This window comes from Limanda limanda, chromosome 15 (genome assembly GCF_963576545.1).
Source record: "Limanda limanda chromosome 15, fLimLim1.1, whole genome shotgun sequence".
In the NCBI taxonomy this organism is placed as follows: Eukaryota; Metazoa; Chordata; class Actinopteri; order Pleuronectiformes; family Pleuronectidae; genus Limanda; species Limanda limanda.
The window spans coordinates 5,027,261-5,043,892 of NC_083650.1; the positions used below are offsets into that span (position 1 = coordinate 5,027,261).

Sequence of the window (16,632 nt, forward strand, 5' to 3'; positions counted from 1 at the left end):
GGTTTTGACAACTTGTCTTTCTTTGTAAACTCCTTTTCTTATGCTGTATAGATACAGTTTATTATTATAATCATTATTATGATTGAATATTGGCTTGTTGCATGTATCATAAGAACTACATCACCCACAATGCCCGCAGGTTGATGAATCGAGTGGTTGTCATCGCTCCGCTCGCCCACCACCCTCCTCCCGGACCACTGTTCCCCCAGCGGCCGCATCCTGCCCCCGGCCCAAGCAGCTCCGGAGCTACCGTTAGCAAGCGGAGGACAAGGCAGAAGGAAGTCGTTGTTTCCAGTGGAATACATCTCCTCGTCATGTCGCTTCTCGGTGGGTGAAGATGAAATCTCAGCTCCTCCGTGTCAACGCGGCTCCTGGACGACACGTTCCTGCCCAGCGAGAGGCTCCGATGTCCTCCGCCGCCGCTGGAGCTCTGTGAGGCGGGGAGGCTCCGGACAAAGCCCGGCAGATGTTGCACGGTGGTGGGAACACATCCTCGGACCCGCCGCGATTCCAAACCAGGCTGTAGGGGCTGAATTGTACCAAAAATCCGTCGTTGGAAGCACCGGGTGGAAAAAACCAAGGTGGAGGACCGAGGTCTATTTTCAGAGAGGGCGACAGCTCGGATCTCTCACCGGGGGAAAGGAGCCGAGGAGCCGGGGGTGTGAGGAGGAGGGAGACCCGCAGAGAAGAAGGGACGTAGCGGGAGGACACTGCCGCTGCCAGGGATGGCAAACGAGCCGATCATCCTAAACGTGTATGATATGGTAGGTGAAGAGGTGCCAGTGGGTGTTTATTATTAATTATTGGCTACTTTATCAAAGGACAACGGTTCAGTGTTGTTTTGGCGTAGCCATACCAACAATCCCCGGACGTTACGCCAAACTCCATGAGGAAAAACAGCTGATTTAAAGCTGAATTCGTTTTCAGCAGAGGTACAAAGCATACACCTAAAGACTAAAGCCTATTCACCAATGACATTATATCAATCCTTAATTCGGCCTTCATTTGTTACGTATAACTCGGCTAATTTACGTTTTATTTCACATTGAGGGGATGGTTCACCTGTTCTTTTCTCAGCAGAATACACAATGGGATCTGGCAACGAGGAGCTGAATCAGCAGCAGAAAGTGACCTGAAGTGTCAGATGATGTTAAAACACACAGGTCCTGTAGCAGCACGATCTCCAGTCCAATCAAATATACTTTTGTTGTTCACAAAGTATATTTGTATTCGTTTTTCTTGGGCCAAAGTAGCAGCTGCAAAACAACACAGTGTGTAACAGACACAAGGACATAACGTGTAAGAGCCAGAATAATAAAGCACAATAAAAGTGAGTTGAATATTGCACCTTTACCCTCAAAACACTTAAAAAGATAAAACACTAAAAGGACATAACGCATGAAAGATGAGTTTAAAATGTGCTTTTTAAAAATGGGAAATAACCCTTAGCTCACACACACACACACACACACACACAACCCCCCCCCCACACACTATATGTCTTGTTCTGTAAATACCGGGGTTCCGTATCAGGAATTGAGCCAAATCGGTCCTCGTGTACTTTCTAATCCGCTGTTGCCAAAACAGCAAAGTGGCTCAAGTGAAATATTCACAGTAGAACGTGGTCACCATCAAAGAGTCAGTGGTTTATTAACCCTGCTCTCAGCCTGATGTCATAGAAAAAACATGGGGTTTGAAGCCAAAATGCTGCCAAATCACAAGTGGATGTTAAATTTCACCCAATCAACTCTTCTCCTGAGGAGGAAACGCACGTCTCTTTGTTTCAGAAGGAGAATTTGAGTCATGGTGTTGTCACCACGCAGGGGTGAGTCAGAAGGGGGGGGGTCTGATAGATCTGTCGATGAATCATTGATTGATATAGATTTAGTGTTGGAAAGAGTACGCTTACAGCTGGACTTGAATCGGCAGCGCTTAGGCAGGAGACATGCTTTCTTGGTTCCATTTTGTTCCTTCCCTCAATACTTTCAAAAGTCAAGAAGACACCAGGAGACACCTGAGAAGATGTACTTCTATTCCTGGATCGATAAGAAGGTCCTCCTCCTTTCAGCGAGAGACCCGGTTACTTTACTTCTATTTTTAATCTGATTTATTGCTGTTGTGCTGCCTTTCAGCTGATGGTCAATATATCATCTGAGGCCTGAGGTCTTAACGTTGGAGGCCGTTTCTTATGGATTCACACTGAGAGCTACAGGGTCGTTAAACTGTGAGAACCTGTACAATTCACTTGTAGAAAATAGAATCATATATAACCATATAGTGACTGCATTTGTTCCATCTCGTCTCTCTCTATACCTTCCTTTCTTCTGCCTCTTGTCAGTCTCTCTTCTCTCTCCTCCCCCCTCTCTCCCTTTCTCCTATCCCCCCCCCCTTCCTTCTTTCACTTCCTCTTGGCTTTTCACTTGACTTGCTGTCCACATTAGTTCCTTCTCTGTAAAGACCACTGAAGAGCTTTTATCTTTCCCTCTGGTTTCCCTTCATGTGCACTGCTGCAGGGTTCCTCAGCACACGTCGACACGCTAACAGAAGCTGCACATGCTTCACGCTACACACATCTAACACGCATGCATGGAAATTACTTTTACAATTGCTCATTGTGTGTTCTCTTTGTGTGCATGTGAGAGTGGGAGAATGATTGCGCATTTTGCTCAGTGAAGGAATTCCGTGGTCTGTGCATGTGCTTGCACATCGACTCACACCCATGCATATTTTGGTTCTTTCTGCTCGTGCTGCTGTGGTAACCAGACTTTTGGATTGTTTGCAGTGGCGTCCTGGTGCTCAGTGAAATCAAAGGGATGATGGCTGCTCCTGATTCAGTCTTTCCTCTCTACGCTTCCTCTGTGTATTGATTAGAGAGCTCAGACTTGAGTAGTGTCGGAAAAGTGGCCGACCGTGTTATGAGGGTTTGGAGTGGCTGATTGGCTGATTGGCTGATTGGCTTCATGCTCACTGACTGACCAGTGGACTTTGTGTCTACTGGCTGATTACTTGACTCACAGAACAGAAAAGTTGATTATGAGGCCAAATCTTCTTCATGTTAACGTTTAATCAATTCTGAAACACAGATCAATTCCAGTGGAAGCTGGAGGACTGACTCTCTGACACTTTGCTGCTGAATCACTGCTTTTCAGACATGCACTCAACACATTTCCTGTACTTTCCATAAGGGGCTGTATGTGAGAACGCAAATGTCCACATCAGTTGCTCAGGACATTTTCTAGAACCTTTTCCTGCCAGCCCCTATAGTAAAATGGGAGTAAGGACCCATGTTAGAATACAGCAGGAACATTTCTGGAAACTTCACAGCAAGCGAGTGGACGTGTTGAGGACATTTCTCACACGTGACAGACGGGGAACTGGAAGATGTCGACTTGGAAAGACAATGAGATTTGAGAGCTTTTGGCGATGAGGGCCGACACCCCCCACCTCCCCACCCACCCACCCACGTCATGATGCTAAGCTTATCAATCCTGGCTGCATCTTCATATAACACTGTGATTTGCGACAGAAAACCTGAGTCAGAATTATATATATATTTTAAACAGTCCTTACTTTTCTGAGCTGTCTTAATGAAGTGAATGAGAAGGCCATGTTTTACGATGCAGTGCTTTTACATGGTCTGAACGGGACCCTTGGGTGACTGTCTGTTTGCTCAAAGGAAGTCAGGAAACTGTACTGACGAGATAATAGCTGAGGTCAGGAGAGTGGCGGCACACCCTGCAGGACCCCCCCCCCCACCCCCACCGCCATCATCAGATGTTCACGCTGTGCGAGTGTGCGAGCATGAGCAGTGTTGGTGAGTGCTGGCTGAAGGGCAGCCTGGTTGTTGGCAGGGGCTGAAACACTGAAGACACTGAAACACCTTACTCAAAAGAACACAGATGAGGCATCAACTTCCCCCCGTTACATTCGAGGATCAATAACGTCACGTGACTTTCAGGACTATCTGGCCCCTCACCCTCTCCTGCTTCCACCATTCCCATTCTGTCGAGTCCTCTCCTCCGTCCCGCTCCCGTCTCGGCTAAGTGGATTCCCTGGGCAGCTCTGAGTGCTTCAGTACGCTGCTCTAATGAGACAGCATTATCTGCACGCCACCTGTCTGTCTGCCTGCCAGCCGGACACCGTGGACTGCTGTATCTGTGCGTTTGGACATTAGAGCGGCTTGTGTTACTCTGTGTTGGTGGAAGGTTTTGCTGTGGCTGCTGCTCGGGATCTGTCAGGGACGTGCAGCAGTCATTTCTTTTATTTTTTTTTACCGTCCAGTTTACAAGGTAACGTGTGCCAAGGCTGAACGAAACACATGACATAATGAGTTTCACTGTGATGTTTGTGGGAGACCACAGATTCAGCTGGTGTAGTGTAATGTAGCAACATGTAGCACTGTCTAATTTAAAAAGTCTTGCACAGTTCAGAAGTTAAATAGAAGCTCATACTAGAGGTTTAGGCATTAACACAGTTATAGTGTATTGGCATATTTAAAAAATGCATTGAATTCAGTTTATAGGTTTTAAAGATCACTGCCCAACTACCTCAATGTATTATTATTATTATCGTTATTGCCAGCCAAAGTCGATGGGGAGCTTATTATCACAATACGATTATAACATGTATATCATTTTTGACCCTAATCGTGGTTTGATCTTATTACAGGTGTAATATTTGTGGCTTTCCCCCAGTTTCCTTCCCTCGTTCTGTGTGTTTGTCACTTTGGTTTCAGATTAAATGTTCCCGCTGCAGCAGTGACACTAAAGACATTTAATTTCTCCCTGCTAATTATCCAGCTCCCCACTGTCAGCAGTGATAATCCCTTAAAGAGGAAAGTTGCAGCCCAGAAAGGCAGCACGTGACGCTGTGATGATTCAATATATTACATACATTTAACTGTAGCACCCCGGTTCCTCTGCGTTCGTCTTAATTTCATTCATTAACACGTAGATATAGTGCCGTGCTCTCACTCATCTCATCATCTCTGCTGAGGAAGAGGAGGAAGAGGAAGAGGAGGAGGCTGCTTTTAACAGGCTTTGAAGTAACGAGCGCTAAGATAAGAGTCTTATTTCACTAGCCGGGGGGAGTGGGGGGGTAAACCTTCTGTGTTGTGAACAGATAGGGAAGCAATCCGCTTTTTCTCACTGACTCGCCTACCCAAAATGTTTCTCACACACACGCACACACACACACACACACACACACACACACACTCATCCTACATGGGGGTTTTCACTCACACTGAAGCGGGTGCTTTTGCAATTACAAGTATCTAACTAACACTCCACTCAGAGGGATTGGGAGTAAACATAAGCTGCTTTCAGACAGGAACTGAACTCGAGGCTTTTTCCTGAAATTTTCCCAGTGGCTCTGTATGAATAAAATACGAAACTGGAAGAATGTAAATGTCTCTGGACGAATACACGTTGCCATAGACACAGACAAAGATTGTCAACTCGGGAATGAAAACAATGTGTCGTAAACACTGTGCTTTCCGCAGTGGAATCTAGTCGTCATTCTTCTTACCCAGACCCCACCCCAATTGTTGAGAAGGACCCAGGAAATCTCCTGCTGCGTTCTCCATATTTGAAATGTGTCAGAAAAATTGGGTTTGGGTATTTTCCTCAGGTCATGTCTGAAAAAGGAGGTGAAGAGGCTCCGGGGGCGAGTGTCACAACCTCCGTCTGTGCCTGTGCTTCCACCTTGTGAGCTGTTCTCTGTTTGTGTTCTCTGTTTGTGAACAACTGTTGTGAATCCAGACTAAAGCAGCTTCTGTGTGTCTGTGACACCAGCAGATAGAAACACAGACGGCTGTAATTCCCAGGCTCAGAGAAACAAACACAAAACAGAAACAAGCAGGATGTCAGTAATGTTTTTTCCACTGTTTACATAATCCTCAGATGAGATTGAGGGAGACATTAATCTTGCCTGGAAATAAAGTCACTTACTGACTCTTGCTGTAACCTTTTTAATTATTTTTTTAACATATCAACCTGACTGTATGTAGGTCAGGTAGCTGTGTGAGACATCAGCCTGAAATGTTGTGACTCAGCGGCCCTCTGTTGTCTGTGATGGGTCAGTATCATTCGCATTTACTTGCCCAAAGAAATTATAGGAACATTAAGGTGGTGGATGCACTGCTGTGTATCTGCAGTATTATAAGTTTGAAATACAATCAACTACACTACTGGAGGTGAAGTGTGTTTTATAATGCAACACTGTGGTGAAGGGACAGTGTGACTCATTGTTCAGCAGTATTTTCTTGTAGTGGTATTACAACACCGAGCAGTCCCGTTAACAGCGTCATCTCCTGACTATGGTTTCTGTTGAAACAGATCACTGACGCATCACCCTCAAGTTGGTAAAGACTGTTCTGTGTCGACGGGTTCAGGAGAAAGAAGGGATTATGAAACATTAGTCCATACTTACACATTTCAGTTCCACCCACGAGTGCTGCGTGAGGCCACCACTGATCAATGAAGTGTTTTCATGTTTTAGCTCAGCACTGTTTACTGCCTTCTTTAACCTTCTTATTCATTCTCACGTGAGGAAAATCCTCTCCAAGGAATTCAAACCTTGATCCGTCGTCTAACTTTCCTCCTTCAGTTCACTCACTTCACTGCTCATCCTGGGTTCGCTTCTCTTCACAGTTAGAATCTAATTTTATCAAAGAGGAGACTCTTCACTCCAGCTTCACTTAGTACGACAGCATAAACTCCAAAGACCTAAAGTTTGTTATTGTCTGAAACCATTAGAGAGGAACTCTGTATTAGGGACACAAATAAAACACAATTACAACCAAGTATATAGAAAGTGAATTCAGAAATTGTAAACATTAATGTACATCTTTTCTGCAGTGTTTGTTTTGTAAAATAAAGTTTTCCTATCAGGGCATATCAGCAAACATAAACACAGATATGTCCATTAAGGTTAATATCTATATTTCTATATATTAGTCAGGCTTTACATTAAATAAGTCATTCAAACTGCTCTGTTTGTAATGTGATGCAAACAGCCAGAGGTCAGTAAAGTGTCCCCATTACTTTTATGATCACAGTTAATCTTTGAACTCTTAACATGCAAAGCAGATATGTGTTACAGACCAGCAGCTCTGCCGACACCAGCGATGTGCAGTTACATGCTGTACGTGTAACCATAGAGAGGAAGTATGAGTAACGGTGTTAAATGGCTCACGGTGGTTGTCAGGCTCCTCAATACGTTTTGCATTGTAAGTTTAAGAGTCTGAACAGCAGAAGGTAGAGACTGATTGTGCAGAGAACTTGATACCCGCTCCACCTGGTGTCTCTTGTAACTGGAGATCACTGTGGCGTTTAATCTGAACCTGCCTGAGAATCACCAGGTTTTTCTTCAGTCTCAGAATGATCCGGGGACAGTTTGTCTGTACATCTGTGGGTGCATGGAAAACAGGAAGTGATCATAGTTACTTCACCGTAACCTTGACTAATGCTGATTTTCCTTTTGAGTCTCAATTCTGTCTGAAGAAGGTTCCACTGCATCAGCCTTTGAAAAGACTTAGACACATTATCTTTCTATGTGATCAATGGATCAGTTTAGTTTTAATCCAAAGTAAATGTAAGAATTAGCATTCGCCTCGGTATGATTTTTAATAACCTAAGTTATCCCCAGACTTTTCATCTTGCCTTAGGTCAAAAGGTCAAGATAGCGAGCATGTTACTGGACCACCACCATTCATCATTGCTGTGAATTATTCATGTCGCTCAATGTGGAATATTGTTTGTATGAGTGATTTTTTATGAGTGACGTTATTGTGTAATGTATTAGACGCTCGTGTCGGACATCACTGAATCTTAGCGCTCTGTCTTGTGTGTTTGTGTGTGGGTCTCTCTTTTTATTGTCTGTGTGTATATAAGAGATCTTGTGTAAACACCAGAGATGCTCAGATCTTATTTCAAGCAGATCATCGAACAATAAGCAGTTGAGGTCAATGCGGTTTTATGGATCTGTATGAAGTCTGTTTACAAGATTCTGCTCATGGATCCTGTTTGGATTTTCCACCGTGTGTTTCTGCTGAGTGAAGTTTGCATTGAGGCATTTCGCTGCCACAGAACAGCACAGCACAGCAAGCCATCAAGGGATTTCAAGCGTGATCCAAACATGGATATTGGCTGTGGAGCTGCCATCTGTAGGGCTCACACAGTCTTCTAGATGTTTCCAAGTGGAGATTACATCATATAAAATAATTAGATTTTTAATTGTGCAGTGATCTGCTTCTTGAATGTTTATAAAAATGTGATAATAACTTGTTGACTATTATATTTTATTTTTTTAATCGGGCTGTCTTTAAATCTGAGTCCACTACAGAGCCAGAGCAGCAACTGGATTGGACAGACAGTGTATTTCAGATGTATTGATATTGTGTATATGCTTTTCTTTGCAGGTGCTGTACTTTAACTATCAATAAATTGTGTCAGTCACTTTTCAAGCAAAATAGGGAGTCGAGTTCAAATATGTTCTGTTTGCAGCCTCTTAAATTAAAGGATATCGAGCTTTTCTTCTTTATATGTTATTATAAACTAAATATTTTGGACTTTTTCTCATAAAAAATTATAATAATTTGAAAACATACTAATTGTGTCTCTTTCTGTCTCAGTACTGGATCAATGAGTTCACCAGCTCTATGGGCATCGGAGTGTTTCACTCAGGGATTGAGATCTATGGAAGAGGTAAGACTACACCGATTTATACGACACCACACATTTCAGATCAACTGCTTATGATTAGTCTTCTGATAATGTGCTCCAATGTGTGGTTTTGTGTTGTGTGTGTTTAGAGTTTGCCTATGGCGGACACCCGTACCCATTCTCAGGGATCTTTGAGATCACACCCGGCGATGCCACTGAACTAGGCGACACCTTCAAGTTCAAGTAAGTTTGAAGTATTTGGTGAAACTGTGTGTAGCTTAGGTGTGGTTCTGCGGTTCCAGAGTAAAGAAGAAAGTTTTATGAATTTCAATTTCAGCCTGAAACCTGTTTTCATGTTGATTTCGTCAGAAGACGTCTTGATCATGAAATAATGTTTTCTGTGAGCCGCCCTGCCTGTCACACATCATGTGCACACACAGACCATTTGAACACAGACATGTAGCCTAGGTCACACTTGGGTCAGCAGTCAGTGAGCCTGCAAGATTCAGTCTCTCGGTTCATCGGTGAGTGGATTGACATGAACTTAAGTAACTGAGTGGTTTCTCCTGTGAAACCCAGATTTCTTCTTCATCTACTTTTTATTTTTCCAACATTTAAGGTTGGGATAAGAACTGACCTGCTGCCTGTTGTCGTGCATTTACAGTAACAAGGTCACTAAAGTGGATGTAATTGTGTGGAGTTGCATTGAGTCACAATCTGACAGGGACAACCGAACAGTCTGTAAATCACCTCAGCTCCACATTTGATGAACATTTTGATGGAAGCGCCGTCACCGAACTAAACGTGACCAGTGAGTCAAACCATCGTCCTCCAGAGCTTCTGTGTTAACCCAGTCAGTTAATGTGTCTTCTTCTCACGAGTTCTACTGCTGTTCACTGCTGCTGGAGGAAAGGGAGGTCACATAAAATACACGGGAGAGAAGTAGAGAGAGAGAAAGAGAGATCAGCATGTGACAGACATTTTTTTAAATTTCACACTTTTTTCGCTCCTTTCGTGAAGCAGCTGATTTGTCTTGGAGTGAGAACAGAAGAGACAGAGCAGAAATAAAGTGACTCACTTTTCATGAGATACTGTACATGAAAGAGACAATGGGAGAGAATCAGCTGCATAGAATCACGTTCAGTTTACAGTCAAGATTATTGAACGATGGAAGTAAATGAGATGGAAACGAAAAAGGCTACATGATGTAATGAAACCTGTGTGATCTGAGAAAAACAAAGCTGTTGAGTTGAGAACAAGTGGGTCTATAGGAACTGCAGAAACGAAAGTGCTTGTGAACACGAGTGCAGTGTTCTGCTGAAGTTGAACTATGTGTGTTTCGGTGGTGAGACAGTGAGTTCAATACGTTTGTGTGTTCCAGTTATCAGCCAAGGGTCTGTGTTTGTGTGTCTGTGTCTACCCAGAGCTACTGTGCTGCTGTGTATTACTTCTGCTCTAGTTGATCTGCCCTGTGGCAGACACACACACACACACACACACACACGCCCCCACAGACATGGTGCTCAGAAACACTTGCTGTCTCCATGCAGGCCTCTAGACCATAAGTATGGATCATCCAGGACAAAATGCCACCATGTTCAGGTTTCTTTCTCAGGCTGAATCCACCATATTGGTCTGATACCAGTGAAAAACAATTATTCAAGAAATGTTTCCCCCCTTATAAGGACCAAGCAGATCACTCTGCTTATTGAACAGATCAATGTGTTATTTTCTCTAAAATGTTCATTAAGGAGGTTTTTTTACATGAATGACAAACAGTATTTGTTCTCTCTTACTGTGTTTCACAGTATTTCTGATAGAAAAATGTTTGAATGGAAGGTAATAAGAAAAGTGTTGGAGATGGAAGTGGGTGAGTAACAATGTTCCCACTTGCCTCTGCAGAGAAGCCATAGTCCTCGGCAGCACAGACTTCACAGAGGAGGATGTGGAGCGGATCGTGGAGGAGATGGGGAAGGAGTACAAAGGCAACGCCTACCACCTCATGCACAAGAACTGCAACCACTTCTCCTCGGCGCTGTCAGAGGTAGGTGTACTTACACATAATGGAATAATGTGTAACCCTCGCTACACGTATCTGTGTGTGTGTGTGTGTGGGTTTGTGTGTGTGCTTATGATCAGCTTATCCTTGTGTGACTAATGAGCAGGGAGTCTTACAGTTAGCATCTAGCACTGAGACGGGGATTAGGACACTGATACAAGCCCAGACACGCAGAGCCAGCTGACACACACACACAAACACACAGTAACAATATTCACAAACAGTAAACACCACAGCTGAAGATACTCTTAAAGAGAAATGCACAGTTTAAACGTGTGATATGATATAAACAGAGACACAGTTTACCAGGTGGGGGGGGAGTTCTGCCTGCAGGATTTCATTTTCATGTTTGTAGTCACCTCATTAAAATGTATGGTTGCCTTAAAGAGGAGATGAAAAGGATGGAACACGTAGGTTGGTTGTTGCAGCAGCTTTGAGAAATCAAGTGTGACGATCAATTGTGCAGAGAGAATGTGTGACGTGCATGACTCGGTCGTCAGTCTTTATGAAACACAGATCACACCCTGCACCCCCGTTAACACTTTGGTTTAGTCTCAGTATGTAAGTTGATTATTTGGATGATGCCGCTGCACAAGAATCACGTCCTTTAAGGTCAGAAGAGATGAAAAGATGTTCTCTGAGGGCCAGTTCTCTGTTGTTCATGTTTATGTGAAGGTTCTGAGGGTTCTGAATAACCGATTTATGCCTCTTCTCTTGCCACCTAGTCTGCGTTATTTTTATCCAGAGTCATGCTCGGTGTCTGCTGAAAAAAACCTGCTGATCTGAGGTGTACAGCTCATGTTGGTGATTTGAAACTTTGTGGATGTAAACGGGTATAAACACGAAGCCCGTGTGAATCCTGCAGCTAAAGCCAAACTCTAAACCTAGAGATTGTTGTGGATCAACCACAGCTCCCTCTGGCACATTTAGGATTTCTCCTCTGAGCTGTGGCTGTGCTCATCTGAGGTCATGAGCCTAAGTGATATGCGTTGATTTCTTGCTGTCGCAGCACACTCATCTCTGACTGAGGTAAGGAATCTTCAACCAGCTGACACAGAGCAGTTGCTGCACGATAACATAGTTTACAACCATCTGTTGGCTGCTTGGGATGTGACGCCACACGTAAAGTCATCGGCTCCACGAGACGTTTTTAAGAAAACCCTCTGTCTCCGTCTCGCATGTGGCTTTACACACAGCTCGTCAGCATCTGTGATGATGTTTTGATTAAAGTACATTTAAACTGTCTTACTGAGCTTCTGGGAAACCACTTGTCTCAAGATGTTGTAAAAGCACAGACAGAGCTAAGTGGTGATAATAAGCCCTCACAATGACAGTGTTGGTCGGCTGAAGGTTAGAGAGAAATCCATTCCTCCTCCAGCTCCTGTACAAGCTGCTGGTCCCTTGAGCCACTGTTTGTTCCTTCAAGGCGCAGAAAGTCAGGAAATGTCACATCGTTCCCCTGAGGTTTGAAAAACTCGGGTCACCTCACAAGAGAATGGCAGGAAGTATTTTCAAGTTACACATGCATCGCTTCAGATTTGTTTTTCTTCCACTGAAATCTCAGCTGAACTCGAAAAAGAGTGATTATGTCCTCAGACGACTTCTGACTTTGAAAACATGAACAAACCAGGAGGAAGTAACAAGTGTTTGCTTTGGTTTAGTGAACAAAGGAAAGTGAAGATTTATTTAAGCCTTTAGTCCATTATGAAGGTTATTTTTCTTTTAATTTACGAATCAATTAATCGATTCATTGTCACAGCACCAGAGCTGTTTCAAGAACTCTTTTATAACATTTTCCTCTTTCTCCTCCTCTCCTTCTCTCCTCCTCAGATCCTGTGTGGCCGGGAGATCCCTCGCTGGGTCAACCGTCTGGCCTACTTCAGCTCCTGCGTGCCCTTCCTCCAGACCTGCCTGCCCAAAGAGTGGCTGACCCCGGCCGCCTTACAGTCCAGCGTCAGCCAGGAGCTCCACGGAGCGGGGGAGCTGGAGGAGGCCGAGGACGCCGCCGCCACCGCCTCCCTGGCCTCCATGTCGCCCTGCTCGCCCTCATCTTCTTCCAGCCCCACCTCCTTGCCTCGTCACTCCCGCTACCAGCCCCGACGGTAGAGCCTGCGAAGCCTGCCGGGAAACACAGGGCTGGACTGGTGGTCAGCAAACAGAATAGCTGATGAGTCCAGCTACAGTCGGTCAGGACCTGGATGGCTCCCTGCTCTGGGTAAGAACATCGGCCAAATCCCTGCAATGATCCAGAGCACTGGACTAGTTTCTCCTCGCAGGGGGAAGGAGATCTCGCCGCTGACAAAGGCGGGATCGTCTCCCGGTGACCACGTCTGACAACAGCTGACAAAGTCCCCTCCACAATTCACTATTTACTCCCTCAAGACTCGTTCTTTATTTTACCTGCCATATTACTGCGCAGAATGGAAACAGGGCTGGTTTCACACCAAAGTGTTTCGTAATTTAGGAACATTTACCAGCCACATGTAGATTTTACCAGCAGTTATTTAAAGGATGGTGCTAAACCCAGAAAGACAGAACACTGAAAGGGAAGAGCAGGTCTGGATCATCTTAAAACCATGAGGTCAAACCAAACGTCCCAATAACCCATCTTTAGTGGGACAACTCTGACTTTTTTCTAAGGTTGTCGCTTCAAACTTGAACTCTGACACGGGCGGAACACATACTACTCGTCAATCGTTTTAAACATGTTTGCAGCTGACTAATCTAAAGCTGCTTTTAGACACATTTTCAGGAGGTGCTTGTATGTAAGAGTCAGTTGCTCCGGACATTTTCTGTCCCTTCTCCTGCCAGCCCCCCTTGTTTAAATGTCTGAGCGTGCCCATGTGAGAATGCAGCAGGAAAATGTCTGAACAGGCAGGAAACTGGAAGTAAAAAAGAGCAGCCGGAGAAGATGCCAACGAAGATGTAAACTTCAAAAGACGATGACATTTGAGAGCTTTTGACAGTGAGGGCCTTAAAACCAAAACCCCAAGAAATGTGATTTCTGTAGCGTAATTTATACGTCGTGTCCTGCGTGCTCTATCCCCCCCGGACAATCTCCTGCTGTGTGTTTCATATGTGAAAGGCAAAGTCCACAAAATGTCTGGACCCAATTTTATGGATATTATTACAGATTTCATGTATGAAAACGGCCTAACTGCTCTGAGCTCAGTCGGGCGAGAAGCCTTCACTTCCACGGGTGAATTTAAGACCCAGAGAGAGCTGTCAATCAAATCAAACCTGCAATAAACATCTAATTCACCTCTCGTCGAGCACTGGTATAATTTGACTGTGGCTGGTAAATATATTCTATATGATTTGATTTGTGAAAAGTTGAAAGCAGCGTTTGGATTCTGGACTTTTCCTCAGAAGGCTGTGCGTGCGTCGGGACCTCAGGCGTCTTTTTCTACCACAGAAAGCTGGAGAGACTTGAACCAGAACTACAATCAGCCTCATTATCCAGACACAGATGAACTGATCCAGGACCAGAGTCTAAATGGGAGAAAAATCCCCATCACACCTGGGAGGGGTTCAGTTCCAGCTCATCTTTAATGACACAAATTTCAAACCTGTATCAGCCTGTGAACTAATAACCGGTTGTTGATCACGTCGATTATTATGGTTGCAGCGCAGTGACTCAAAGGTTAGAAGATTTTTTATAACCGAGAGGGTTCTGGGTTCTGCGAAATAAATTGTGAATTCTTTCTTAGTAGCAACTGCCAAGGTGCCTTTGAGCAAGGTACTTAACCTACAAGCTACCCAGTGGCCACCGGTAGAGGACTACTGTGGTTTTACTGGACCGCTCCCAGTCGTCAGCGTGTTCATCTGTAAGTGGGAAGCAAAGTGTTTCGTCTTCACTCCAGTAAGTTGGCCTAAGTCTAACTGACCTGAGGTCAGAGGTCAGACTTCTCACATCTGTCCAGTTAGGGATGTCGCACACTGGTGTTAATTTAAAGCATCACAAACTCATTTCAAGCTTTTATTTTGAAAGATTATACATATGTTATACTTACGTTGGAAAAACTGATTGAAATCATCGTGTCGCTCTCGTTTAATCACCTTAAATGATGGTTTTACTAGACAAGGCTGCTTTCGCAAAAAGACCAGCACCTCATCTCAAACTCTAAATGCTGTTAACACCACGTGTGCTGCACAATGCTTGTCGTCCCAAAAAGGTGTCAAACATATGTCTCCGTTGATTTTACCTGTTTCCCTTGACGGCTGAGCAACGGACGACAAGCAGGAAACGTTTGTCTGTTTGTTTAAATCCTCTATTGTATTTCGATGATATTTTATGGACTCTGGCCTTTTTGTCTGTTTTGTTTATGTTTGATAAACTCAGGACTCAAAAAAGGCTTTGTAATATATTCCTTTAAACTTTTTTATCCCACATTCTACGTTTTGCGTTGTCGCTGCTTTTTCTACGGCAGTAGTCACTCCGTAGAGCTTCTGAATAACAGGGCACTGTGGCGGTGCAGTTTTTATACTCCTCTCTTTGATTAGAGAAGACAAAAGCTTTTGTTTACAGCCAAGATGTTTGTATATGAGCCTGTGCTGCTCTCGGTTTTCCTGTGTTTGCACACTTGTATTATACAGTAAGTGGTTCGTATCAGCCATCCACTGTTTAACCAGAGTGACGACGCGTCTCCTCTAAAACCAAACCCACCAGGAAAATTAAACAAACATCGGTGTGATAAGAAGCACCTCAAATGACAGGATTCATCTTTGATATAAATGTATTTTAACGTGTCCATTGACTTTTGATCTTTTTATTCGGCCCGTGTCCCATCCAACAACATGGCGGAGGTGGGGTTGATGAACTTTACTGCATCCAGCCACTTTGGCTTCACTCTTTTGGCTTCACTCTGGCGTCATGTCGTCCATCTTTATAAGCAGTCTATGACGTCAACAACCTGCCAACTGGGCCACACTTCTCCACATCTCACACACACAGACACACACTTTCATGTTCTCTTTTAATATTCCTTATCCTCAACCGTTTGGATTTCTTTAAACATGGAACCTTTTGTCCTCCTCAATCCTGGATTCAGGATGTTTTCAGTTACATGATTTTGATGCAGCGTACGACACATTTCAGGACTTTTATTTTCTGATAACAAACCAAACAGAATCAGTGTTAAAGCGGGACGCACTGTAAACCAGCACATTCTTCTAATTCACTCGATACAAGATTCATTTTTAATGATTCTTTGTAGATCTGAATGTGAAAACTTTATTTTGAATGCACTGACACAGACTGCCTCTCACACTTGTACTGCTAATGTTGGCGCCATCTGGTGGCTGGTATCTGTACTGTTGTCTGCTTCACACAGACACTGAGGTTTTTCCTTTAACCTTCATAGCGTCACATAATGTGTTTCCTCAGTTTTTCTCAAGAGACATTTATTTATCACAGGTTTCTCATTTTCAATGGAATCCCTCGTTCTTTGAGTAGTAGTCGTTTCAATGATAATAGTAAATGTCCTGTCAAATTGTCCTAATTACACCTCATGTGTGAGCTATGAATGTAAATGAGGAAACCCCAGAACCCCCCAACCCCCCCTCTGAAAAAGAATGACTTCAGCTGTTTGTTGGTAAAATGTCAGAACAGATTTATCCCCTTGTTTGAAAGTTATTAAAGAGAAGATCTGTAAATGTCATCGTGTCATTGCTGTTTTTATACTTTACTTTACTGTTTATGATCATCGACTTTGACATGGAATCCCAAAGTGTTTTTTTTTTTTAAATCTAAAACTGAGCTGTTAGTTAAAATACTCATGCAGCTAAATACGTCAGCGAAAATATGGAAATAAATGTTCAAATTATTAAGACAATAGTCCGAACAAGACACGGACATGTAAACAGGATTTACTGATTATCTCAACCCGATCAAGCCCTGAAATAAGC

The 16,632-nt window shown here is 43.8% G+C and overlaps 1 protein-coding gene across 1 annotated transcript; it reads left to right on the top strand.

Annotated features, from left to right (window-relative positions):
- The first annotated feature begins 224 nt into the window (after positions 1–224).
- On the top strand, positions 225–13,989 carry LOC133020336 (deubiquitinase DESI2). The gene is made up of 5 exons (XM_061086860.1): positions 225–764; positions 8,636–8,708; positions 8,816–8,909; positions 10,569–10,710; positions 12,556–13,989. The coding sequence occupies exons 1-5, from the start codon at positions 726–728 to the stop codon at positions 12,829–12,831; spliced, it is 624 nt and encodes a 207-aa protein (XP_060942843.1). The 5' UTR covers positions 225–725; the 3' UTR covers positions 12,832–13,989.
- Positions 13,990–16,632: the final 2,643 nt, after the last annotated feature.

Coding starts and splice junctions, on each gene's coding strand:
- LOC133020336 (XM_061086860.1), top strand. CDS start 726: ATGGCAAACGAGCCGATCATCCTAAACGTGTATGATATG. Junction 765..8,635: donor TCCTAAACGTGTATGATATG/GTAGGTGAAGAG, acceptor TTTCTGTCTCAG/TACTGGATCAATGAGTTCAC. Junction 8,709..8,815: donor GATTGAGATCTATGGAAGAG/GTAAGACTACAC, acceptor GTGTGTGTTTAG/AGTTTGCCTATGGCGGACAC.